The 27,980-nt window shown below is 42.9% G+C and overlaps 1 protein-coding gene across 4 annotated transcripts; it reads left to right on the forward strand.

The window, feature by feature from the left end:
* The first annotated feature begins 98 nt into the window (after positions 1-98).
* Positions 99-27,596, forward strand: hook3 (hook microtubule-tethering protein 3). 4 transcript variants are annotated; one of them, XM_030353779.1, is made up of 25 exons: positions 99-261; positions 6,345-6,430; positions 6,821-6,893; positions 7,645-7,695; positions 8,589-8,721; positions 9,734-9,801; positions 10,010-10,072; positions 10,316-10,399; positions 10,903-10,965; positions 13,033-13,196; positions 14,390-14,530; positions 14,916-15,003; positions 15,337-15,450; positions 15,870-15,980; positions 16,419-16,503; positions 17,301-17,370; positions 18,837-18,977; positions 19,372-19,459; positions 20,867-20,901; positions 21,027-21,109; positions 21,867-21,967; positions 22,658-22,762; positions 22,854-22,925; positions 23,384-23,520; positions 25,032-27,596. In XM_030353779.1, exons 1-25 carry the CDS (start codon positions 112-114, stop codon positions 25,045-25,047), a joined length of 2,322 nt encoding a protein of 773 aa, XP_030209639.1. In that variant the 5' UTR covers positions 99-111; the 3' UTR covers positions 25,048-27,596. The 4 variants fall into 4 exon arrangements, with proteins under 4 accessions (XP_030209639.1, XP_030209638.1, XP_030209640.1 ...); XM_030353778.1 differs by having other exon boundaries at positions 25,649-27,596; XM_030353780.1 differs by lacking the exon at positions 10,903-10,965 and having other exon boundaries at positions 25,649-27,596.
* Positions 27,597-27,980: the final 384 nt, after the last annotated feature.

Genomic DNA, 27,980 nt, shown 5'->3' on the forward strand with positions numbered 1-27,980 from the left:
AGGCGAAAATTATTCTCGGGTTCTTCTTTAAAACCCATTGGCCCTGTGCGCCGCGGCCCGCCCCTCAGCGACCTCGGACCGTAACGACACGCGCGGCGCTGAAAGCGGAATATGTCAGTGATTGGCCGGACGGATTTGCAGCGGAGATCTCCTGAGTGTACGAGGCACATTACGTCGCCTGTCTCTGTTTTGCCAAAAAAGTCTTCGGCGACGATGAGCACTTTGGACCGAATGGAACTGTGTGAAAGCCTATTAACATGGGTAAGTCGTGTAAAGGAAGATTATTGTATTACGTGGACTGACACACGGCCTTAGTAGATACTGGTTATGTTAGCATAGCATTCCAGGCTAATGTTAGCAATACGGGCTACGTTGACGTTAGCTGCTGTGTGGCTGTCGGCCGGAGGATAACAGAGGCATACGCTGGTTACGTATACGGAATGTCAGTATTTTATATGTGTGGTTGTTTGGCTCGGCTAACGGTGTGTTGGTAGAGAAACCGCTGGTAAAACGTACAGGGATGTCCTTTTTATTTAAGTTTTACTTTAATTGATAATGTCAGACATCCGACATAGCTATGCTTAAACGCGATCTGGGCTAGAAAATTCTCGACAGATCATCACTGAGATTTGCTCTTCATCGCAATTATGCCAACCGCTAAGGAGCCGATCATCCAATGTTCCGGTGTATGTAGTTTTGTGGACATTGTTGGGCAGGTGAATTACGTAGTTTGTCATACCTGCGTTTTTCCTATATCTTATATACCTTAGGGTTCTTACATAAACAGTGTAAACAATTGATGGTTTGCATTTGTCCTCTGATTATGCGTTCAGCAAAACCTAACGAGACACATTGAGCTACAGCACAACAGTGAGGACTTTGTCTTCAACGAAATGATTGACATTTTGGTAGCTCGTGTTTACACTGGCCTGTAGTTTAAGAAGTCCTATGCTAGATACCATCATCATATGGTTTTCATTACTCGACAGCACTCGACTCAAGTCAAAATTATTTCCAAATAGTCCATATATTAGTCTGCATGAGGAGTTTTGCTTTCAGCATTTACAATTGAGACTTGTTGTCAAACGATGTGTGTGAACATTTTACATCAGATCTTGACTGAAGGCTTTGCTCTTCATCGCTATTATACCAACCGCTAAGGAGCCGATCATCCAATGTTCCGGTGTATGCAGTTTTGTAGACATTGTTGGGCAGGAATATTACGTATATATATACCTGCGTTTTTCCTATACCTTTTTAGATACCTTATGGTTCTTACATAAACAGAGTAAACAACAGATGGTTTGTATTTGTCCTCTGATTATGCGTTCAGCAAAACCTAACGAGACACATTGAGCTACAGCACAACAGTGAGCACTTTGTCTTCAACAAAAAGATTGACATTTTGGTAGCTCGTGTTTACACTGGCCTATAGTTTAACGTCCTATGCTAGATACCATTATCATATGGTTCTCTACTTACTTAACAGCACTCTACTCAAATCAAAATTATTTCCAAATATAGTCCATATATTACTCTGCATGAGGAATCTTGCCTTCAGCGTTTACAATTGAGACTTATAGTCAAACTCTTGATGTGTACATTTTACATTAGATCTTGACTGATCCAAACACAAGCCCACAGCTAAAAATACAGATATGAGCGGGCAGGGATGCATATGACAACATTGTTATTCTGGTCTAACTAGTGTAAGGCAAGAATGCTGGAGGATTCAATCACTTACACTCCTATATCCCCATAGAGACCCGCCACTTGCCCGTGTTTAACCCATTAAACTAAGGACATGGCCTTAACTTACTCTCCTGGGTATAATCGTCATTATAATTGTGCAATCATCTTATAATGCAACATCAGGAGCTAGCCATTCTCCCCACTACAAGACCTTCTCTACACCAGATTAGTATATTTTATTTTGAATGTAAAACCTCGAACAGCTTGCAACGATGCAAAAGTGTTGTATATGGTTATGATTATCATAATCTCTATGGGGTCTCCTTTATGATTCACAATCAACTGTGAAGTTGCTGTTGTAAATGAATGTGCTTATACCTTGTTAACGCCCCTGTTGTCCCTACAAACACCCATTTGTCCATACATGGTCGTTGACCAAATGCCTGAAAATGCCATGAGAGCCTTCCCATCACCAACTGCATTTGGATGATGCCATGGTTGCCTATCAGTGTAATGGAATGGATGTGTTTCTGACCACATTTGTAGTTAATCTTGTGTATGTATTGACCAGACTCATGCTCAGGGCTATGTTATCAGGCCCCTAGCCCACATCTTCAATACAGAAAAATGGAAATGATGAATGAACTGAATATGAAATAAAATTCAATCACTGGTCAGCCCGTTGGAGCCAATCCCACTTAACCTCTAAATTTTGTAAATGTTTCAGTATTCTGACATTGAAACTTGGAACCCCAAATTAAGTTGTATTTTTGTCTTGTTTATTGCTTAGTACGCCTATTACGTATTACTATCTCTGACCAACTATTCAGGAGAAAGAACTAATTTCTGTCTATTAAAACGTAGTCTCACAATTCAGTTTTTTTAGATTAATATATAAAGAGCTATGATATTTTTTTTCTTGTTTCGACCAATCATGTTGCTGGAGGCAGGGGATCTCTGAGCGCCTATTAGCGAACACAAACTTTAACTGGTCGTCAGTGTAATGTGTTTTGTTGTATGGTAATGGTGAGAGTAAAAGAGTCCTTTTGATGAAATTGTACTTAATCTGCTGAAGACTGTTGTTCAATGCCCAGGGATTACTATAATCACAATGAGGTGATTCACGATGACACAGTAGACTGGGATTAGCCTAGAACTGTCTCTCCAGAAGGAGTGGTACCGACAAACTCAACCCAAGTCCCAATGGTCCAATCTGGGCTGCCAGAATAATGCCCTTGACTGAAATACTGAATGCTGTGCTGGATTTGGCACATATGGTTGCATAGTCGACAATGTGATGGAAGATTAAATCAGCAAAATACTTTTAGTCCCTCACCACTGCAGTAGTGTTGGCTGACCTGGTTTGTTGACCCCAACACAAAAACTGATAAATATTAACCAAATACATCTTAAGACCAACACATGTGGACTAAAGTTTGGGTTTATATGCTTTAGTCCTCCTTTTTCTCCCTCTTGCTGTCATTTTGTGTGTTCAATGTTGCAAGGGGGTACCTTGGTAATTGTTTTTGCCTAGCATGTGCTATTGTTTTGGTCACCCCCCCCTCCTCTTTGGCTCTGAGCCAATGCTGTGCCCCTCACCAAAAGCAGGCGGACTGAAAGCTTAATAAAGAACTCGGGCATACTTGCAGATAGTGCCGGCCGGGCATGAACGGGAGAAAAGGCCTCCTTCATTCCTCTATACATGCTTTGGTTACAGATCACCCTTTGTTTTTCTGTCAGTACTAATTGGTGGCTTACGAATTGAGCAGCTAATCTAGTTCTGATGCAAAATCAAATTTAGATGTTGCATTCATTCCAAGATGCTTGTATGTTTCTGCTCGAGGGATGTTGTTCAAAGCCTGGAGGAAATTACAATGTCTGTGCAATTTTCTTAGCTTTCATGTGGTCTATGAATTGTTATAGGTAAAAGCAGATATTTGAAATATCTAGGGATTCTAAAAAGTGTACATCTTCTGCAGTGTTTTAAACATTTGCAAATCATTCAATGTTTACCAACCGACAACTGTGATGTATGATTTGAACATTAATTGTGACCTCAGATCGTTCGAGCTGCTAGGTCACAAAAAGGTGAGCGAAGCTAAGCCTTGCTAGAACATCATGTGTGTAAACACACAAAGCTCTCTTCATTTGGGGGGCCGGGGTTGCCCTTGTTGTTGCCCCTATGAACAACTAGCATGTTCGTAAGGAAAATAGCCTGGCTGTAGGGAACTTTACAATAGGAGATGATAATAAAAAAAGGATGGGTTTTCCGACAAAAGGTATTTCATTTCATTTTAGCAAACAGATGTAATGCATAGTGAAGGCCAAATGATTCAACCCAACTGCTCACACAATTAATTTTAACAGTAAGAGATGCAATACAGTACGCCCAATGTGTGGAACATGGCAGCACTAGCCTTTGTTGCTGGTATGATCACACTGGAATGTCAACCCTCTCGCGCTAAGTCGAGTGTCGGAACACTGTGTCAAATGTCTTGCCTTCTTGTTTACTGACCCTTGTTCACACACACACACACGCACACGCACACGGACACGGACATGGACACGGACATGGACACGGACACAGAGAGAGAGAAAGATAGAGATACACGATTTGTTGTTGAGATTAAGTCGGTTTCTAAAGACCCTTGGCATCAACAACGATAGCCAAACGGTCCGAAACGGATAACTCTATAACCGCACTGCACGTCCTGTTTGAACCAATGAAGTTAAGACTCTACAGTCCCCTCCCTCTCTCATAACAACAGCAGGTTGAAAGGTGCTTGACCCACATTTGTCATCCTGGAACGGACCTCTTCAAACTCCTGTTCCCTGGGTTGTTGCTTATGGTGGGGGGGATGGCCCATGTTTTGGCTAATGTCATCATCACGCACAGGATTGCACATCATGGATGCAATCTGATGTGGTTGGCATGAAATCGGATCCTATCGGTGTCTGACATTTTATCCGCTTCTTGCTGCAGGTTTGCAGGTTAAGCAACCCTCTCTGACACTCAATTCAGGACCTACTTGTTTGCCATAGTAAGGTGTTTTGCACACTGCACCAGCCAACACCAACACCCAACTACAGAATGTTGGCCAAAGTTGGCAGTTTCACAACTAGCAATCAACTGCAGTCAGCCCGATCTCACCGGACCACAGCCAGCCACCCATCCGTATGGGACGAGATTGGTCTTGCAGTTTCTTTTTAGTCTACTCAGGAAAAATGGTGGTGTGGTCAACCTCACAGTAGCAGCTGTTTCATCAGAAATGTGAGCCATGAAGGAACTGGAACGCCTGTTCATGATTCAATTGGTGGCCTTCAATTTGTCTTATTTGCCTTAGTTTAATGGCATTCTAAAAAGACAATGGATTCTGTTATGTACAGCAAATACACTTGCCATTCATTTGTCTTGTAAAAACTTGTGATCTGTTATATTTTTAATTCCTTGTAGAATTCCCTTATTCCTTTCATAGCAGCATTGCCGCTGATAGTACTGAGCAAAGCTACCAGACAGCTTTGTTGTCTGTGTTGTCTAGTATTGGTCGAGTTGATTATTCGTTATCTAGCTGCAACCACTTACTATTCTTTCACTATCTCAAGTTATTTTTAAGGGTTAACTTTGTTCTGTGTTCTCAGTGATTTTTTTTAAAAAAAGAAGTGAAATAGGCTAATCAGGAATTATTATGCACTTTTGCAGTCCTAGTGCCTTAAGGAACCTGCAGGGAATTGCAAAACCATGCAATAAGGAGGATTTTGAAGTCTGCACACCCACAGTCTCCGCCAGGCTTTCCCTTCCTGCTTGCATTTCCAACATTCCTTGTGCTCTCGCTCCCCTCCTCCTCTGACACGTGGACCTCTGCTTAGACAGCTGCTCCTTCATCTGTCTGAGACCAGGCCTCTCCGTCTGAGACAAGCCCTGTCAGTATACCGGGGAAGAGTCCTGTTAGTCTGCAGGGGACCAGTCCTGTCCGTCTGAGACAAGGCCTGTCAGTCTACCAGGGACCAGTCATGTTAGTCGGCATCAGACCTGTAGGTCTGAAACCATGCCTGTCCGTCTGAGTCCAGGCCTGTCAGTCTACCGGAGACCAGGCATGTCAGTCTACCGGAGACCTGTCAGTCTGAAACCAGGCCTGCCAGTCGGCAGGAGACCTGTCAGTCAGTCCAGGTTAGTCAGTCGGCAGGAGACCTGTCAGTCTGAAACCAGACCTGTCAGTCTGGAACCAGGCCTGTCAGTCTGAATCCAGGCCTGTCAGACTGAAACCAGGCCTGCCAGTCGGAAACCAGGCCTGCCAGTCGGAAACCAGGCCTGCCAGTCGGAAACCAGGCCTGCCAGTCGGAAACCAGGCCTGCCAGTCTCCTGCCAGTCTGGAACCAGGCCTGTCAGTCTACAAGAGAGCAGGCCTGCCAGTCTGGAACCAGGCCTGCCAGTCTGGAACCAGGCCTGTCAGTCTGCAGGAGACCAGGAGGCAGAAGGGAACCATACAGCCTGCACCAACCTGGGTTCTCCTTTTTGAAAAACGTCCCTCATCGTTATCTAAAAAGTCGCAATGTGTTAGACTAAGTCCCTCCCAGTAACTGGGCAAGAGATGCTGCGTGAATCCTACCGTAGTCTGTATCTTGTTCTCATGGTGAATGTTTTTTCCTTTTAGATCCAGACGTTTGGAGTGGAGGCCCCATGCAAGACGGTAGAAGACCTGACCAGTGGCGTGGTCATGGCCCAGGCACTCCAGAAAATGTACGAATTCTAAAATCTAAATGAAACCCGGCCATGACAATGGCCTCTCTCAAGACAAGAAACTGTGTCTAGAATATGGGGTTGTCTTGTGTTTCTTCTGACATCGGAGTACATTTTTATAGATTTTTTTTTATAGACCTTTCACCTCATCTTTGACATTATCCGTTCATTCTTGCAAAAATCACAATTATAGTGGCTGCACATGCACGATTATGAGCATCCACCTGAAACAATTTACCATTTGTATCAGTTATTGTCTTACTTCCTGATGATCCTTTTGATGATTTAATTTGAATAGTTCCATATGGATCAAGTGTTTCTTCCATCTGTGGTCATTGTCGTGCACTCTCCCTGGCCGTACTAATAGTTTTGACCCACTCCTTTTTCCAGAGACGGGTCATTTTTCAACGACGGCTGGATCACTAGGGTCAAGCCTGAGGTGGGGGACAACTGGAGGTTAAAGGTGAGTGTTGCTTCGTCTCACCTCTTCAATGTATTTCCATATTCACGGTACCTCCATCTCACTGTACCCAACCCATGTCTAGTAGGGATGTGTCGGTCGCGACTGATTCGTTACAACGAACGAATCCCGAACGTGAATGACAAGAACTCTGTATATCCCCCTACATTTTTTCGAAAATAGACTTGACCTCCATCTGTTTATTGGATAAACGCATTTCCCAATCCCAGGAGTCTTTGCTCCATTCTACGTCAATTTAAGAACAAACAAAGAAATTAAACTGCAGTTCGTATTTTTTATTTATGACCATGCAAGTTCTGTAATGCCTGAACAATGAATAATCAAATGTAAAGTAAAATAAAATTATAAATGTATGAAATATAGAGAGTAAGCAAGTGGTATAATTATTGGTGGGACGTTCAATATACTAAATAGCAGGCATCTCCAAACGGCGGACTGCGGTCTTGACGATCCTATCCGGACCCATGACCAATTAAAAAGTTTTTTTTTAGTTTTTTTTTTAAGATGTAATCTGACGTAACGAACAAATCAAAACGACCGAATCAAATAAACGAATCATTATAGTGAACTGAACTGAAAGAACTAGTTCTCGGAAAATAATCATTTTGCCCATCCCTAATGTCTAGTAAGATAACGACTACATTTATTCATGTGTAAATCAAAGGTATGATTTATTTATTTTTCTCTTATTGTGTTAACAGTTGTGTTTGTGTCTTTTTCCTTGTGTTTTCAGATCAGCAATCTCAAGAAAGTCCTTAAAGGTATCCTTGATTACAACCAAGAGGTGAGGAAATGCCTTATGAATGTATAAAATAGCTGTTACTGGTATCTTTATTGTATGTTTTCGTATTCCTTTGCTAACTGATTCAAAGCATGGAGGTTGGAGCTTTGTATGTTGTGGGTTATTTCAGTCGTGGTTACTACCTGGAAGACCTATTTTGAAATGCAGGCCATGAAGAGGTCTCAAGTTAGGGGCGTCAGGGAATGGGGTCAAAAGCACAGGTTCCACACATCAATCCCCACACACTATTGCCGTGCCCTCTCCCAGCATCATCCCTCTGAGTGTACAGACTTGATCCTTGCTCCCTATTGTACGTGTAAATCACTGACTTGTGTTTGCGTAATCTCTGGGCCTTTGGAGTCCCCATGTCGGGGTGTAATGCTGGCTGCTCGGGGCTTTGGCATCGGTGGACCCGGGAAGCTCTCCTTGAAGTGCAGGAATGTTGAGCTCCATTACAATCCGCTTAGCTTTACTCAAGGCCACGAAACAGCGGTGTCCAGTGGGAGCTGTGGAAACCATGAGCTCCAAGAGTCTCTAAGCACTATCGAATACGAATTAAAGTGCATCTTTTAAAAGGGGACATATTATGCCACCAGGTGTGAGTGTGATTAGCCGTTACAAGCCGTATCGAAAATCTGCCAAATCTGCTAATCACACTCACACCTGGTGGTATAATATGTCCCCTTTAAGGCCCTACATACATGTTTGTAGTAGCGTTTCTCGGAGACCATCTTTCACCAAGTTACCGTACACGACGCGTCTAAGGGCTCGTGGCTGAATGCAGAACATCAGTAAACGTTTCCAATGAGGTCCTAATGAGGTGCGCTATTAAATGGATGGGGCTCATTAAAGCGTAACGACCCCCCCCCGACCCCCCCTCTCTCTCTCTCTCTCAGGTGCTCGGCCAGCAGATTAACGACTTCAACCTGCCAGACGTCAACCTCATCGGGGAGCACTCGGACGGCCCCGAGCTCGGCAGGATGCTGCAGCTCATCCTGGGCTGTGCCGTCAGCTGTGAGCAGAAGCAAGGTGTGTGTGTGTGTGTGTACGTGTTTCGATGTTGCGTGGGTACATGTAGATGTGGTGTGTGTGTGTGTGTGTGTGTGTGTGTGTGTGTGTACATGTTTGATTGTTGTGTGTACATGTTTGGTTGTTGTGTGTGTTTGTGTGTACATGTTTGGTTGTTGTGTGTGTTTGTGTGTACATGTTTGAATGTTGTGTGTGTGTGTACGTGTTCCTGTACATGTTTGGATGTTGTGTGTTGTGGCAACCCCGATCGTCGGCGGCTGAGATCTCCAAAGGAGACGGACCAAACAAGGTGTGGGTTAACGGTCTTTTATTTCGTATAACCACTCATGCAGAAAAAGGGTAACAAAGGAGTCAACTCAGGTTCTTCCTGGTCTGGGAAAAAGGACACCGCGCCGGGTCTGGTCCTGCTGCGGGGGGCGGGGTCTCGATCCCCGGCGTCTTCGTCCTGGGGGGAAGCGTAATGGCGTTAGCGGGGGTTCGGGTAATCTCCACCTACTGCGTCTTTCCCACTCGGTCGCGTTCCACCGACTGGTGTCCACGCGGTCGTTAAGTACCCTCCGCCGTCTTGCTCCGCCGGGTGCTCCGCATCGCCGTGATTGCGCGGGTGCGCTCGATGCGCGCTCCCGCGTCGCTGCGCCGAGCGGCACATAGCTCCCCCTGACTACCTGCCCGCGGAGAGGGCGCTGGCGGGGCTCGAACTCCTCCGTTGGATCGGGGTTGCCACAGTGTGTACGTGTTCCTGTACATGTTTGGATGTTGTGGGTACATGTTTGGATGTTATGTGTGTACGTGTTTCTGTACATGTTTGGATGTTGTGTGTACATGTTTGGAGGTTGTGTGTGTACGTGTTGTGTGTACGTGTTTCTGTACATGTTTGGATGTTGTGTGGGTACATGTTCTGATGATGTGTGACCATTTGTATCTGTTGGGCGGAATGTGGGATGTCTGTCTCTGATCAGATGTACTTGGGTCTGTTAAAATGCACTGATTATCTTTATTCTTTTCTTCTCAGAATACATCCAGGCCATCATGATGATGGAGGAGTCGGTGCAGCACGTCGTCATGACGGCCATCCAAGAGGTAGAGCCCCTGCAGCCGGTTGGCTAGAATGTACTGACCCTGAGTAGCACAGCTGGCTTAGGGTAGCCCAAGCTAATTGACAGGCAGGGGGTTTGTCCAATCAAATGTGGATTGGGAGTGAACCTTTTCTTACTCGACTGTGAAACAGAACTAATTGGTGACGAAAGTTTGCCTAAGGTCTAATCCCTTTCCCTCATTCCCTGTCTAGCTTATGAGCAAGGAGACTCCAGTGACGGGAGGTAACGACTCCTATGTGGAACTAGACAGACAGGTATGGACATTTCCTTCATTTTCTTTTTCAACCATACTCTGTAAAGTATGTCTGCTGAATTGTATATTTGGTTTTGACCTTATTTATACGTCTTTTAAATATTTCCGTTATTATATTTTCAAGACTAAAAGGACTTGACTTTACGTGAAAAGGGCTGTCTCTCTGATTGGTTGTCTGACATTGACAGAGGAAGTGGAGATATGAGCTGTATATTCAGGAAGTGTCGCCTTGGTTACCTTACAGCTGAAGAAGACGGCGGAGGAGCTCAATGAAGCTCTCGCCACCAAGGATGAGATCGGTCAGAGGTGCCGAGAGTTGGACATGCAGGTCTGTACGGAGATCCTTTCCACCCCTGCCATCCTGTATCGGTCACATATAGGAGGTTTGACCATCAAAGCGTGTGTTCTTAAAGGGCCAGTATTTTAACACCAGGTGTGATGTCGTTAGCCAGTTGATTAACCCAGATGTATACCATTGAATGATCAGCCTACCAGCCTACCAATGATTTTAGATGCCTTTTTTTAAATGCGTATCAACTTCACACCCGGTGGTAAAGTAGGGGTCCGTTATTTTATTTAACTCGTACTCTGCCGGCTTTTAGGACAAGTTTTTGACGATTGTTCTAATGAAAGTAGATGCTTGGCTGTATAGTCTGTTTTTTTAATTAATAACATAGTATTAATGATGACTTAAAACCTAGATTTGTCTTGAATTGATCAGGTCTAAACCTTCCTCCTTTTTAACCCTGGTCTTAAAGCGTTCCATAAGAACCTAATCTATTTTCCCCACCTTATGCCTGACGTGTCACTGCTGTGTGCCTTACTTTAAAGGCCCTCCATGTCCAAGAAGAGCGAGATAGACTGAGGTTAGACTTTAATGAACTAGAAGAGAGGGTAAATCCACACTTTTCTTTCATTCTCCCTTCTCATCCATGGTGTGTGCAGTGTCTAACAGCCCTGGATCCGCCCCGCCTGCTTGCCGTAGCTCCCCATTTTGGAATCTAGGATTCCCTTTGACTCCCCCACTTTTTGAAGTTCTGCGTGTTCATGTGTGTACATTCTTTGCACCTGCGTGTGTGCACGTGTGTGCCTAATGTGTGTGCGCACCAAGCGGTTGCATTGCCGTGTGGGCGTGTCAAGTCTCACCCCTCGACTAATGACTTCCTCTGTTGTCAACCCTTGATGTATTTTTCTATGTATGGTCATGTGACCAGGGTGGACAGGAAGGGGATGAGCTTTATATTTGGGACCAGAGATGCTCCAAAAGGGAGTCATTTTCAGGGCACACCGGGCAAAATCAAGAAAAACAAAATTCAGTTTGCAAACAATTGAAACCTGATGACTTTGGATTAGGTCTTAATTCTTAGGTTTTTACTTTTTCATGTTTGCATCAGTGTTTCAATGTTTCCATTTATTTTTTATGCATCTTTAGCTGGTCTTTTTCGTAGTGGAGAATATAAAACTGTAACACCGTAATTTGCATTATGGGACATGTAGTCTTATTTTTATTTTTTTTCAAAAATCTTTTATTTCACTCATGCTAAATTGAATTATAGGTTTAATTAAAATGCAATAATAATAAGGGGTAATGCTTTCCCTGCTTAGCTGCATATATTCAAAAAATAGATGCTTTCCCACAGGCACGAAGCCGTTCTTGTTGTCTAAAATTTGATTAAAGTCACGAAGGAATCCTGTTGCCTTTGGCAGCAGAATCCATCCTTTGTACAATACCAAGTGTCTACTTCACTGATGGTTTTTATCAATCAAATCAGAAACCTTTAAATTACAAAACAAGTAGGGCAGAAAACTCTACATATTATACTCTTAACCCTTGAGCTGGCTGACGGTAGATGTTTTTTTTTTTTTATTCGATCTGCAGTAGTCACCACTTTGGCAACAGCCATCAAGTTGCTGCTTGGCTGCTTTGCGCGGCAGTTCCCACCCTGCCTATCACATAATAAGGCCTCGTAAAGCTGCATGTAGCCCTGTTGGCGTTGTCCCACTTCTGTTTGTTTGTTCTGTTCTTTAAACGAGGGAATAGCAGCTATTTTTAATATCTGTAACCAATGCATTTTATTGTTTCGCACAGGAAAGCTATATATAAATTGAGCTCTATTATTTTTATCGTTTCAAAGATGGCATATCAAAAGCGAACCGCTAAATCCCTTTCCCATTATCTTCTGTCTGGCTTTTCAATTCTTTCCCACACTGTGACGATTTGTATTAATCCTCTTCCACTATCTTGTTTTTTCCTTGCTCATTCTGTTTTGGTTTCATCCATGGGCCCAACTCCCTTCCTCCCTCACATTACCTGTCTTTCCCGTCTTCTCAAACTTTCCACACCGCCCCATCTGTTTTGCTGTGCAATTCCCATACACCCCCTCTTTCTACACTACGCTCCCTTTTTTTCATGTAATTTTTTTTTTTTTTACACCTCCTCCTTCCTCCCCACCCCTGCTCCTCCATCTATCCCACGCCTCCTCCACCTCCTCCTCCTCCTCCTCCTCCTCCTCTTCCTGCTCCTCCACCCATCCCATGCCTCTCCTCTCCACCCCTGCTCCTCCATCTATCCCACGCCTCCCCCACCTCCTCCTCCTCCCACTCCTCCTCCTCCTCCTCCTCTTCCTGCTCCTCCACCCATCCCCTGCCTCTCCTCTCCACCCCTGCTCCTCCATCTATCCCACGCCTCCTCCTCCCACTCCTCCAACTCCTCCTCCTCCCACTCCTCCTCCTCCCACTCCTCCTCTTCCTCCTCCTCCTCTTCCTCCTCCTCCTCCTCCTCTTCCTGCTCCTCCACCCATCCCATGCCTCTCCTCCCACCCCTGCTTCTCCATCTATCCCACGCCTCCTCCTCCCACTCCTCCTCCTCCTCCTCCTCCTCCTCCTCCTCGTCCTCCTCCTCCTCTTCCTGCTCCACCACCCATCCCATGCCTCTCCTCTCACCCCTGCTCCACCTCTCAGGTGACCGCTCTGCAGGAGGAGAAGGGCAGCCTGCTGGCGGAGAACCAGCTGCTGATGGAGAGGCTGAACCACTCTGACTCCATAGAGGACGTCAACAGCCCCGCCGGCCGACGACACCTGCAGCTGCAGACGCAACTGGAGCAGCTGCAGGAGGAGACCTTCAGGCAAGACCTGCTCGCCCACTAGTTCCAATATCAATCAATCAATTATCGGAAATCCTGGATTAACAATCTATAGTGTGGTGGCAAACGAGTTGATCTCTGGGTGGACGGGGCATTACGCTTTCGGTTGCTTCATAATTGTTTCGCCCAGTTGGCTGGAGGTGGGATCTTTAAGTGTGTAATTGGGGAACAGAAACTCAGCCAGCTGTAGTCAATTGTCTTGAAAGGCTGGAAATCAACACTGTATACTGGCCACTGTAGATTACAGTTACTTTAATCTAGGAAGGTATTATTGTAGCAAAGGTCTTTAGCACCTGTAACTGCCGATTTTGTATGTCGATTTTGTCGATTTTTTTTTTTTTGTACTGCCGATTTTGTCGCATATGTGTAACAGTAAATTTGAAGTCGTAAATATTTATTTTGCATGTGTACTCTAAAGTCCCAAATGTGTAACAGTACATTTGAAGTCGTAAATATTTTTTCTACCAACGTTAACACTAAATAAGGTCTACGAGTTCACAAGTCTGTGTTACAGGTGCACAAATCCTATCCTGTGCATCACAACTTCAAAGTGTCAATTGACACTTTGAAGTGTCAATTGACACTTGCAATTTACACTTTTGCTGCAATAGGTTATCTTCAGTCGAATATCTCAGTAGTTACATAACAGGAAACGGTGCAACTTCGTCTACCTTGACTTCAAGGTAGAAGTGGAAGAAGTGTTTTTTTAGGTCAAGAGGCTAGACATTATTGGCTTTTCACATCATTACATTGGACTGAGCTATTGTTTCCAGGGCACACAATCCTGAGTATTTTCATTTCCTAGCTATTTAAGAGATGAATGCATTTTTATACATTTTGTGATGCTATAAGTGATTTGTGCAACCGTAACTCTCAATAGCTGATCTTCATGAGGAGCTCTTTAAACCACACCATGTAACATTTGCCTAAAACATCTACATGTTGGAGAAAGTAATCATCCACCTTGGAACCTTCTGAAACGTAGCTAATCATGTTTACTGCTTTTTGCAATTGTAAAACCATACTATTGAGTCACATAGCAGATGCTTTGCCCGACGTGGCACACCGTGTATCCAGATCAACATCAATACGTAGCAGAATCTCGCCTGTGGACTGTGGACATTGAGGATGTAACTCCCCATCCTAACCCCTGTCCCACGATGCTCCCCCACCAGGTTGGAGGCGGCCAAAGACGACTACCGTATCCGCTGCGAGGAGCTGGACAAGGAGCTGGTGGAGTCGCGCTCCCAGAACGAAGAGTTGACCTCGCTGGCCGACGAGGCCCAGTCCCTGAAGGACGAGATGGATGTGCTCAGGTGGGGGTCCGAGAGGGTTCTGTTGGGGGGAGCGTTAGGGGCTGAGGGGCTGAGCTTAAGGCGGGCCGGACCTGTTTTGAGTCAACATGTGGTGGGTTGTGGGAAGCTTGGAATCTTAAGTGAATTTGATTAATTGGTATTTCCACCACACCGCACAAAGGTGATACAAGTAATCCATGGGGAGTTGTGTATTTTTGGTTCACGGTAAAATAATAGAAGGGTTCGTTTTCAATCTAGAGCATGTATGAAAGGTTTTATGTTTAGATATATGGATGGATGGATAGATAGATATCAGAATCTTTTAGAGAGGTCATGAATCTCCACTATGTTTGTTTCGTTTTTTACTTGAATAAAGTTGTAAAAGTACTGACTGTTCCGCCCACAGGCATTCCTCAGACAAGGTGTCCAAGCTGGAGGGCACAGTGGAGTACTACAAGAAGAAGCTGGAGGACTTGGGGGTCCTCAGGAGACAGGTACACACGGCAAACGCAACACACACTTCTTTCATTCACAACCAGGGAAACCCTTCTGATACCAGCACATCCTATAGGATTAATCGTGACAAGAACAGCTAGACAATTATAAATTGAGGCTATTAATTGTCATTGTATATCCACATCCAGGGATACCTTTTTTTTTTTTTTTTTTTTAATATCTCATTTTAAAGTCTCCCGGTTGATTGCAATGGATGATTCCTTTAAGTGATTACCAAAAGGACCATTGTGTTGTCTTTGGTTTAATATAATGATGATGTGCAGTATCTCAAGCCTTCCTCATGGTCTGTGTTCCTGTCGCCATGTGTGCAGGTGAAGCTCCTGGAGGAGAAGAACACCATGTACATGCAGAGCACCCTCAGCCTGGAAGAGGACTTGCGCAAGGCCAACGCTGCCAAGGGCCAGCTTGAGACCTACAAGAGACAGGTACGGCTTTCAGAAGATGCCTCTTGGTTTCTTAGGAACCCACTGTTATTTTCTTGATAAATATCCACATACTTTCTTAAACCCCCATGGGTGATGAAGTTAATCAATATTTACTAGGATTAGTCAAAGTGAACTCTGGGCTCTGTGGTTTAATATAACAACGCTGTATACGAGTTTCCTCTGGTAGGGGAAGAACAGAACACTGAGTCCTACAGATATGAATCATGCAAAGCTGGTTCATTGTTTTTGTAAATGCCATTAGTGCCTGCTTATCCAAACCATAACAGCACAGCACAAGTTCAGCAGGCTACCCCTCCCTCGTCATAACTTTCATAAAGCCCTTTAAGTACATGACTGTCTTATTTCTAGTTTGAACATGCTGGTTTATGATTGTTTACTGTCAACTGTTTGCCCTGCAGGTGGTTGAACTCCAGAACAGACTCTCAGAGGAGTCTAAAAAGGCAGACAAGATGGAGTTTGAGTACAAACGTCTGAAGGAGAAAGTGGATTCCCTACAAAAGGAGAAAGATGTACGTCGTTATCAGTTGCTTTTTATATCACTTGTAGTAAAGGCAATTCTTTTTGTTAATTGCTCTGTGCAATTTTATCTTATATTTTATCTGTCTTTTTTATAGGATATGTTAAATGTCTTGTGTGTCTACATCTCGACCCCTTGTGAATTGCCTCTGTGGCAGTGACGTGAGAAATAATTCAGGCTATCACTTAGAAATATGCTCTAGAATATGTATGCTATTTAGGTTTGGCTGTTAAAACGACAAACCACAGAGGTGTGTCCGCTGTGATGACTATCTGCAAAATGAGGCAGTGAAATGTGATGATCATCATTGTAAATGTGTAGTCTAAATGTATGTCGTCAGTCACTCTTTGTGGTAAATCCTTCTCTGAAAACCAGTTTTCCTGTTTAATTCATGCGTATTCTTGTTCTTCTTATTGTTTTCTCTGTGTAGCGTATGAGGACTGAGCGAGACTCCTTGAAGGAGACCATCGATGAGCTGCATTGTGTTCAGGCCCAAGAGGGACAGCTCTCCACAGGTACAATAAATACATGCATGGACGTAGACCTAAACACATGCACAGCTGAGACATGAATATATGCACAGATGTAGACATGAATATATATGCACAGATGTGCGCATGAATACATGCACAGATGTGGACATGAATACGTGCACAGATGTGGACATGAATACGTGCACAGATGTGGACATGAATACATGCACAGATGTGGACATGAATGCATGCACAGATGTAGAAATAAATGCATGTCGATGGTTTATTATATTATTATTCACAAATTCGTGAGGACCATGGGACGCCAGAGGTGCGTTGCGTATGGACATGTGGAGACTTGTAGTATAACTCCACGTTGTGTCTGAGCAGCAATGTATTTAATGTCTGCGAATGAGATTTAGGTTTTCACGGCTCTCTTCCTATGCAACATCGCTCATTATAACAAACGACGGTATAAAAAAAGTATTAAACTTTGGTGTGGGTCATAACCATTGGAATAAGACGCCCCTCTTTCATATTACTCTCAATCAAGAGTTATTTTTTATCGTAAAAGGTTGAAGTTGAAACCGTGGGTTCACTGGCACTTTAAATCTTCTTTGAATAGAACATTATTCAAATTGACATTTACACTTGCGTCTTTAATATGCCAAGATGCATAATTGCCTTTGGCAATGGCAACAGATGGTATTTTAATTACTAAGTTACCTTTGATGAATGGAAGATATTATTTGTATTCTAACACGAGTTGAACCGGTTAATGCTTGCCTTTCCCTGTACAACCATTTGCAGCTATAATATGATTTGTGACCTTATTTTAGGTTTGTTCCCACTGGCCACTGCGGAGGGCTCTGATTCGCTGGCTGCAGAGATCACCACTCCTGAAATAAGGTAAGTCCCTTTAAACCCACACAGGAATCCCGGTCAAATCGGGCTTTCTTTGCGCTAGATAGCCTCTGCACAACATGTGTAAAGCGTTTACCGAAAATATAATTTCTATGACTGTTGTGAAAAAAAGAAAGAAAACGGAAATCAGCCATGGATTCTGTTTGTCGTCGACCACGTTGTGTCCATGTGTATGTGGCTACATGTGTGCAAGATAACTATTAAGATCATTGAATCTCTTCTGGTTCTGCTGATGCAGATTTGAAAAGTGTGTGTGTGTGTGTGTGTGTGTGTGTGTGTGTGTGTGTGTGTGTGTGTGTGTGTGTGTGTGTGTGTGTGTGTGTGTGTGTGTGTGTGTGTGTGTGTGTGTGTGTGTGTGTCATCTGGCGCGTAGGAAGTGCATAACCTGCCGGGGTTGCATCAGACTGACTTTTGCATTCCGACCCGTCTGGTATTAATTCGGTCCCTAGCGCTCCAGGGACTACTGGTAGCCACGATACACATTTTAAAGTTTAAATTCCAATATGTTGGCGTGCTTCTTTTCTTGTGGTGGTCTTTTTTTCCATAAATGTTTTCCATTTCATTTTTGAAACGACTTCGAACAACTGCAAGACTAGTTTTCTTGCGAGCGATTCACTAGCTTCATAAATTGAGGTTTGAATGTATTTCTCCCACATATGTAGATGGTTTTCTACAATAGTTGGGCCAAGGTTTTTTGCCAAGTCGATTGATATGTTAAGTGAGACTTCCCTGCGACTCTCTGTGTGCAACAGCGAGCAAGACTTCTGTTGCAATGCTCTGACTTGAAATACAGGCCGCTCACTTGAGGAGCTCTTCAAAGTCTTTGAAGAGACGTGCATGTAATCTCTGTAGCCTAGTCACTGCTACCCTGCAGCAGAGAGCTGTGGGTATGTCTGGAATCATGTAGTTTGCAGTTGGCAAGCAAAACAGTGAGCCACACCCTTGTTCAAAGCTTAAAAGCACCCTTCCCCCAATAGAGGATTGCCAACTTTCTATTCCATCTAGAATTCACACAAATTATGGATCATAGTAAAGTTGCAATTCAATGGAGATTTCGATAATATCTTTGTAATTGTAACAGTTCCGCTATAATCTTTGAACTATATAAATCTTTTAATAGACAAAAACGATTCAGTATGAATCAGTACTGCAAAGTGTGAAGTAAATTTGTATTCCAACGTTGGATAGTTGGGTCTTTATGTAGGAAAAATATGCAATTAGGTCTGGTTATGGCCAATAATGTAAAAATATACACTTGACCACATTTGTGGATTTGTCGCCATCTAATGGTCAAAAGGAGGCGATGCCTCCTTTTGTACGTTTTTGGTACGTGCGTTTTTGTGAACCCCATTTTTGTATCCATGATGTAAAGTTTATTATTAGACTTACGTTGGAAGTGTACATTTGAATGAATTCTCAGTTGAATTAATCTGTTCATGTGTTTTCCACAGGGAACATCTCATCCGTCTGCAGCACGAGAACAAGATGCTGAAGCTGGCCCAGGAAGGATCGGACAACGAGAAGATTGCTCTGCTGCAGAGTCTCTTGGAGGATGCCAACCGCAGGAAGAACGAGCTGGAGACGGAGAACAGGTCGGGGAACACAGAGCTGCAGCTAAACCGCGCGTTCCTCTCATATTTGATGTTATCCATAACAAACTTTGAAATGTTAGAAGCTTTTATTTCAGTCACGTGACACAATCTTTAGATACCCAAATTAATTCTGACAAAGGCAAGCTAATTTAGCAATACTAAAGAGGTAAATAAGTTAGTCGCTTTGTATTGTTTGCGCAAAAAATGTGTCTCAAACATACCTTATTTCTTTAAATACTCTGTATTTGTATACATACAGATATGCATACACAAATGCCTAATTGACTTCAAAGTGTTAATAGCTATTAGCTAACCGTTAAATGTTAAATGCTTACCAATGCTATGGGCTGTATTCTGGATTGCTAACTGAGTCCTCGGTTGGCTCTACTCCCAGGTTGATTAACCAGCGTGTGATCGAGGGCCAGGGTCAGGTGGAGGAGCTGCAGAAGAACCTCCAGGAACAGGGTGTGAAGGCCGACGATGTGAGTACTGCACCCGGGATTCTCTGACCATGTGAGAGTATCCAGGTACTCTCGCTTAGACACTCTCATCAGATAGTCTGAGTACTGCAGCTTAGATACTGAGCATTTCTGTTTATTTTATTTTATGTTAGTATTGCCACAGCATACACGTTTCTTTATTTCCAATGTCTGTAGTCTTTTATTGACATTAATTGTCTTTTTTTAATTGTCTGAGGCAGTGCTTACTGTAATGGCAACCATTCCCCTCAAATTCAATAACGAATTGAAAAACAGGTTTATTATTATAGATAATTATTTTAGTACATAAGTAGAAGAACATGAACTGTAAAACCTCCAGAATCTCAGGGATACATGAACTGAAAACTAGGGTCTGGTTTACCAGGATAGTGTATCGGGTGCAGCTTTGATTTCTATAAATAAACAAATTCTGGCGTCTATCCCCGAGGATGAATTCCTATATTCTCGTTGACCTTTTCATCTTGTAGTATCATTAGTGGTGTATATTGTGCAGATAAAAAAAAACGAGTTCTTACAGAGAAGGATATGTAAACAATTGTGCGGTTGGTGTGCAGTTGTGTTATTTTCTACTCCTTAGTAAATCTTTTGATTTTCCATTTTCTTTTCAAACCTGTTCTCTTCTATCAGATCATAGTAAGTATGACTTGGGCTAGGGACACTACAACATTTCTGTAGAGGATGTGTACAGCTTTTGTCAACGCCTCCTAGAACACATGCAACAACTCATTGTGAGACATACGTTATTAATTCATTAGCTGTTCCTTATTTAAAGGGTGTAGATCCTTTTCACAATCTGACCTTGTTAGATTAGTATCCTCTTCCAATAAGATGTGTTGTTTGTGATTACATTGAGTTTTTTCATGTGGAATAGTTCTTATTCCTCTTTCTCGATTCTTACCGCCTTTAAATATTGCCTCCTAAATATCTAGATCCTCTCTGAATCTTCCTATTAGAAAAAAAACACTTTCACTTCCTCTCCCTTAGTAGAACATTTAGCTGGGTTTCTTCCAAAAAGTCCCTGTTAAGTCTTGTCTAGAACAACATGTAAACTCCTCAACTGTATATTTTCTGCTTTACCTTTACTTATTTATGAATGCACATTTAATACAGTGACCAATTTGTGGTGTCAAACTAAACATGTCTCAGTAACACCCCAAATGTTCATGCAACACTTTATATTTTTCGTAAAGAGTTACGAGGCAACTTACAAACACAACCCTAGTATAATTAAAAAGAAAAATACATTTGGCCATATTTGAGCCAGGTTCTTCATATTTTAAATCTTGTCATTCCCCACAAGATGTCCTAAACATGTTAACCTCCCTTCTGCTGTCTCGTCCTGATGTCAACACGTTGTTTCACAGTGTATTGTGTCTTTTTGTTTTGCAGTCTGCTAATATAAAGAAGAAGCACCAAGAACACATGTAAGTTTTCATGTTGTATACATTTATACTTGCTGATGCCAGGCCGGATTAGTTTTCTCTGATTTCATAGTCTGTGACTCTCCCATATCTGTGTTTTTGTTTTAATGGCCCGTGTTTCTGTAAAGGGACAAGCTGCGGGAGTTGAACGATGAGCTGTTGAAGAAAAATGCCTACATCGATGACCTGGAGCCCAAGTTTAACTCCAACTGTAAGTCCTCAATACATCACTACTCTCACTAGTATAATGACAACTGTAAGTCCTCAATACATCACTAGTATAACTCCAACTGTAAGTCCTCAATACCATCACTAGTATAACTCAAACTGTTGGTTCTCAATAACATCCACTAGTCCAACTTGTATAACTGCTATAATGCCAATTGTTAGTCCTCAATACCATCACTAGTCCCACTAGTATAAGAACAAATGTCCTCAATACCATCAATATTATCACTAGTCTCACTAGGATGCCAACTGTTAGTCCTCAATACCATCACTAGTCCCACTGGTATAATGACATATTCATCCTCAATGCCAACACTAGTCCCACTAGTATAATGACATATTAATCCTCAATACCATCACTAGTCTCACTGGTATCATCATATCAACAGTCAGTCCTCAATACCATCACTAGTATAATGCCAAATGTAGTCCTCAATGCCATCACTAGTCAAACTAGTATTATGCCAACTGTAGTCCTTAATACCATCACTAGTCTCAGATAATAATGACAACTGTAGTCCTTAATACCATCACTAGTCTGAGATAATAATGCCAACTCTAGTCCTTAATACCATCACTACACTCAGATATTAATGCCAACTCTAGTCCTTAATACCATCACTAGTCTCAGATAATAATGCCAACTCTAGTCATTAATACCATCACTAGTCTCAGATAATAATGCCAACTCTAGTCCTTAATACCATCACTAGAATCACTCAGTATTTGTGTTCTCTCAGCCCAACGGGTGGACGAACTGGAAGACGCTCTGAAGAAGAAGGAGGACGACATGAAGCAGATGGAGGAGAGGTACAAGAAGTACCTCGAGAAGGCCAAGAGTGTGAGTGGATTAATGTTAGATATATATACGGTATATAAATAAATAAAATGTCCACTATATATAACCTGGAGGCAAGAGATCCCACCTAGAACTTCTCCTCTATCTAGGACACTGGTAGTTGGGGGGGGGGGGGTCATGATACTAACAGAAACCACAACCTTGAGTCACATATTTGGAGAAGTTATATTAGGAGTACATTCAAGACACAAACCTCTGCTAAGTCATTGTTATAGGCGGTCTACATACAGGCCAGGCAGTCTGGTGTTAAGTCAGGAAATAAGCCTTTCAGGTACTTTCTAGAGGTTGGGATCGCTGCTTCAATGGCTGCCAGGCGGAAACGACCCAAAGAAGCTTTCCGTACAGAAATGTACAGGCTAAAACCCCTCCATATTGTGTGTATGTGATGATCGGTCGCGTAAAAGACACACACCAGATCCCAGGATGCAGATTGGTGTAGTATTCCTCTTTTCCACGGCTGAACTTGACTTGGCACTCTTCCTGCTGAAGGAAAACCTTAATTTGGGATCAGCCCACAGGCTCCTCCAACCAGAACGCACCTTTGCGGTCGGGGGCGCTGCCCTAACCCCCTGACTAGCATGGAGGTCGAGCGTCAACACTTCTCCACCATTACCCCTGTGTGTGCTGGAGTGGTGATCTGAAATGACATACATTTCTGTGTGTGTTTTGCAGGTTATCCGAACACTGGACCCCAAACAGAACCAAGGCTCAGGTCCTGAGGTGCAGGCCCTTAAGAACCAGCTTCAGGAGAAGGACCGAATGCTCCATTCGCTGGAGGTAGAATAACAAGCCTAAAGCAGACCATAGACCATACCCATTACTTTTGATTGGCCTTTTATTGAGGACTCTGTGCTGTTTCTCACAACAGAAGGAGATGGACAAGACAAAGACCCAGAGAGACTACGAAGAGAAGCTGATCGTGTCCGCCTGGTATAACATGGTAAGAATCCCTCACACCTCTGACAACGTGGCTAACTCTATACCAATACACCCCAGTGAATGGCTGGGGTGCATTGGTATAGTTTGGTTACACAACTTCTTCCTACAATGTAGAGAGCGTCGAAGACAAGACGGCCTGCCCTTCCATCGTACCTTTTTTTTCTTTATTCCTATTAATTTATACATTGTTGTACAAGCAAACCATGTACCCCTAGCACCACTAGGGGGTGCCATAGACTTTACCAAGTGTTGAAGTGTTGGTCAAGCAGTGTTTTAATACTCCTATGCACTCATTTGGATAGACAGATTTATTGTAAAAGTTGACGTGTGTGATATCAAATCGGTTAAATAGTGTTTTATTTCTTAATGTAACAAAGTCTGTCGGTATGCATCGTATCAGCTAGAGCTGCACCATCAGCAGTGTGTAACTCTCTCTCTCCCTCCCCCCCTCCCCCCCAGGGCATCTCGCTGCAGAAGAAGGCGGCGGAGGACCGCCTGGCCAACTCAGGGTCCGGACAGTCCTTCCTGGCCCGCCAGAGACAGGCCACCAGCAGCCGCCGCACCTACCCGGGCCACGTCCAGCCAGCTACCGCAAGGTAGAGCCCGCCGCGGCTCGGAGACCCCACCCCCCCACCACACACACACACACACACACACACACCCAACCCCAACCCCCACCGGGGCTAAACTATCTTCCAGCACCAGCACAAACCGGTTACCGCGATAAGGCATGTCCCATATCGTTTTTGGTAGGTTACCCCAACCCCGCCCCCCCACCTGATTCCTTGATTTTCAGAAAAATATAAATTAAGTTCTGGAAATAAGGCTACATGACGACTCCGGTTGTCTCTACCCGCCCAGATCGACCTCCCTAAAATGGCCGACTCATGAGCCCCCTTTTGCCCGCTGCCTTGAGTTTTTAACATGAACCTTTTATCCCCACCCGCCCCTCAAACAATCTTGTGTTGCCTGGTGTTTCTATGAAAGGCCGCCCCCTCCGCTTCCACTAATGTTACCGTCCTAACAAAACAAAGACGCTTGGGGCCCCCTCCCCGTCATCTGCTGCTCGAGGCGTCTAAACAACAAACCTCTCCACCCGTCCGGGTATACCTCCGCACATTTCTACCTGCTCCCGACGGGAGCCGAACGAAGGCAACGTTGGAGTGCGACGGGGTTGAGGTTTTTCAGTGGTGATGGATGATCGGTCACACGCACGCCGTAGCTCCTAGCAGGCGACCAGGCGCGAGTTTTCGCCTTTGGATACAAATGGATGGTGTTTTCTCGAAGGTTCGCTCCATCTCAAGTTAACCCTTTTTCTTTTTGGGGGGGGTCTTCTTGTGGAGTTGGAGTCGTAGCTGTGAAAGAAACTGAGACGGGGATCGTGCAGGATGTTGGTTGTGTTGCTATGAGTCTGGTTAACACGTTGTCAGTGATTTTAAATGATGAGTTAGTGTTTTTATATAATGGCAAACGTGTATTGTCTTTTTGAACAGGGTTTCCTGTTGCACCCTGATACGCTCCACACTTTACTGTACCACTGTTAGATAACAAACTCATGAGATGAGATTGGTATAGAATGTAGAGGAAAGATGTGATTCTTGAGAGCAGAAGCAAGGCAGCGACCTCCTGTGTGGTAAATGCATTGACTGTCAGTGGACCTAGGAGTGTGCTTCTGAAAGACCTCGTGATACATGTGTGGCGGGGGAAATAGCCTGACCCCTAGTGGCTCACACTGGAAATGAGTGGACTCAAAGTCACAAAGTAACATGATTATAGTATTCTGGCCATGGACTTTTAGTCTAACGCTGATGATTTAAATAACATGCGTGTTTGTTTATTTACCTGATTGGACATTAGGGTTGGGTGATCACTATTATCTCCAATGATAAATTAGTATTAAGCACAGCGTACAGGCAAAGTAAGTTTCAGTATTTATTTTCACCCTCTAGTATTCCTGTCGCTGTTGTCATTCAGCCCTGTTTTTTCAATGAATTTGAAGCGGAAGTCATTTGGTTTTCATCTACATAGCTAATTCCGACTCTTAAAAAAACCCCACAATTCTTTCCCTGATTCATCTGACATCTGGCTTCTCTCTTCCCCATAACAGCAATATCACTGCATGAACAGCCCTCCTCTAATCAACTCACACCCTGGCCTGGACCGGCCTGGACTGGACTGGGCCGAGCTGGTCCAGACCGGACCAAAACTGGTCAAAACCAGCCGCTGTCTCGCTGCATGACGCCAGGCCTGAGCTTGTCCGCCCCTTTGCCTGTGCTTACTGTTTGTTTGGTTTTTGTTTGCATGAGTCTTTGTTGCGTTTGCGAGCCTGTGCAGTAACCTAGCCATCCGCCCCAACATCAGCATGGTCGCTTAGCAACCGCCTCCCTATGCAGAGACTAGGTGCGTCCACTTCTGGGACGTCCACCAGAAGGGAGATGGGGGTCGATAAACCCCCTCCCTCCACACTACATACTTTCACGTGTTATTTTCAGATCTTCTCTTATCCTTGATTCCCTCCTCTATTGATCATCTTTTCATATTTCATCTCATATTTTCATGGGCAATGGATGCTTGCTGCTTTTACACGTGGCAAAATCATTGGACCTAGCAATGACCTACGACTGTCTGAACACCTTGACGCTAAACTTTGGACCTCCTTTAAGGGTTCAATCCCACCTTGTTTTCCTTCTCATTTCATTTCATTACTTTCTCTTTCTGTTTCAGATCCCGCTTAAAAGCGCATAGTTAATATAAAGAAGAACTAAGGGAAATCTCATATGAAATTCAACAAAAAAATAGGAACTCATTTTGGTTTATTTTTAAAGACTGAGCTGACATTTAAGAAACGCTGGGGGCTATATTAGTGTTTATGAGAGTGGTGCATTATGCTTCACATTGTTACATTCAAACCCGACAACAGTATTAAATAGAAAATGTTAGTGTATTTACCCGTTAACCTAAGAAACAAAGTCGGGCCTTAACTATACTTTATTCACTTTAAGACAGATATATTTTGAGAGATGGTTTGTTATCAGAAGGATAAATAAATACAAATGAGTTGTTTGATTTGAGAACTTTATGGATGAATACGTTGCATTTATTACGGGGTCATTGATGGCTTTTACCTTTTTTTTTATATGTGGCCCCTTTCTCAATATATTTGCTTAGTATATGTATTCCTATTTTTGTTTTGCCTGGTATTTTATGTATATTGCTTGCTTTAAGTTATTAATTTGCTGGTTATACAGCCATTTGTATTTCTAAAGTGCTATTGTTTGTTTTTTGTTTTGTTCTTAATACTGTTACAGAATCAGTTAGTGTTTATGGAGTTTTTTACTAGAACAAAATATTATGTGTTTTTATTATGCAAGAAAGGAGATTAGCGTTATATAATTGCATTGAAGCGTTTTACTTTTTACATGAAGTTAAAAAGGCAAAATCCGTCTCAGTGCAACCGTTGGGAAAAGGAAAAATGGATCTTCAGGAAAACATTAATATCTTTGGGACAAATTAGATTAAATGCATTGACATTGGCAAATGGAAGTGCATTTAATATTCACGTGAGATTGAAACAGACGAGCAGTTTTTCAATTATGAAATGTTGAAACCACCAGGAGATAGTAGCCGATTTCAAATAAATAATAATTAACAATAGTTTTTCCCACGTAGAACTAGCTGTCTGAATTTAAGAACAACCATCCTATTTTTCCAAACTCTGTAGGTAAAAAAAAAAGTAAATGCAATGCAATCATGACTCATTTACAATGTTAATGCCGTTATGGTATAGTTTGTCGATTTTTATTTTATTTTTTATTTTTTGCATGTCTCTTATTCTATCATTTTTTTTTCGTACCTATTGCCGTTAACGTCTCCAGTTGAATCCGTAAATGAGGGAACATCCAGAACTTTCCTCCCCGTCCAACACCATGCCTCATTTTCACCTGGACGTCACCGTGGTGACGGTGGGAGAATCGGGATACCGTTTCCCGGTATTCCCGCTCCCAAGGAGAGCCGGTTGAGTACTCTTGAGAGACCCTTCCACAGGAAGGGTCTCTTTGTTTCGAGACGTACTTCAGACGGGCAGTGCTCATTCATTCAATATCAAAAAAGACCTCCATATTTGTTACTTTTTTCCCCACCCAATAGCAAAAGAGAACTTATTATTGGCTATTGGAAGATTCCACCTTTCTTGTTTCAAGCACTCTTCATGCAGCAGTATCAATACCGCCATCTGTGTTAGGGAAACCATTGTTTTTGACCATGGTGACAAAAACTAGAATTGCTTGACTTGGTGCAACCGTCAAGATACCGTTACATATGTATTATAGAGGGTTAACATAACCCGTTTGGAAGGTTAGCATCCCTCACACCTTGTGCAATGGTTGTTCTATTTCTTTTTTATCAATAGGATTTTTTTTTATTTTACATTTAAACTGAAGTAGCATATAACCTTTCAATTTGCCAAGTTTTATATTGCTTGTATACAAACACACCATGTACATATTGTGTTAGGAGGACGTTTGAGTATGGTGGTTGCTGAGTGGCTGTGGTCGGATGGGATTCACACAGAATCTGTCAAACCACAGCCTGTCGATTAAAGAAAAAACAAGTGCTTCCCACACTGCAGATTTTGGAAAAACAACATTGTAAATAAAGCTTGTATAAAACGTAACCAATTTGTCTGTTTTGTTTTGGAAGGTAAAATTATGCATTTCATTGAATTATGTTTTATGCAGATGAATTGGTCAACAATTTACAAAGAGTGTACATAAATTAACCATTGTTACTAATAATGACCAATTAAAAATCGAAATTTTCTTTTAAATCTCAAACTTTGGAATAAACAAAGATACCTCAATTAAACTACATAAGTATGTAATGACACATTCTTATATCATTTATTATTGAAAGTTCCTTATTTAATCAGGTTGGTCTTATTGAGATCATTCCTTCACAAGGGAGACCTGACGTAGAAAGTAAAGTTCTAGTATGACAGAAATGGATGAGGCATGACCAATAAACACTCGTGGTTAGAGTCTGAACAAGAAGGGAGCTG

The sequence above is a fragment of the Gadus morhua genome, chromosome 4, assembly GCF_902167405.1.
Source record: "Gadus morhua chromosome 4, gadMor3.0, whole genome shotgun sequence".
Classification (NCBI taxonomy): Eukaryota; Metazoa; Chordata; class Actinopteri; order Gadiformes; family Gadidae; genus Gadus; species Gadus morhua.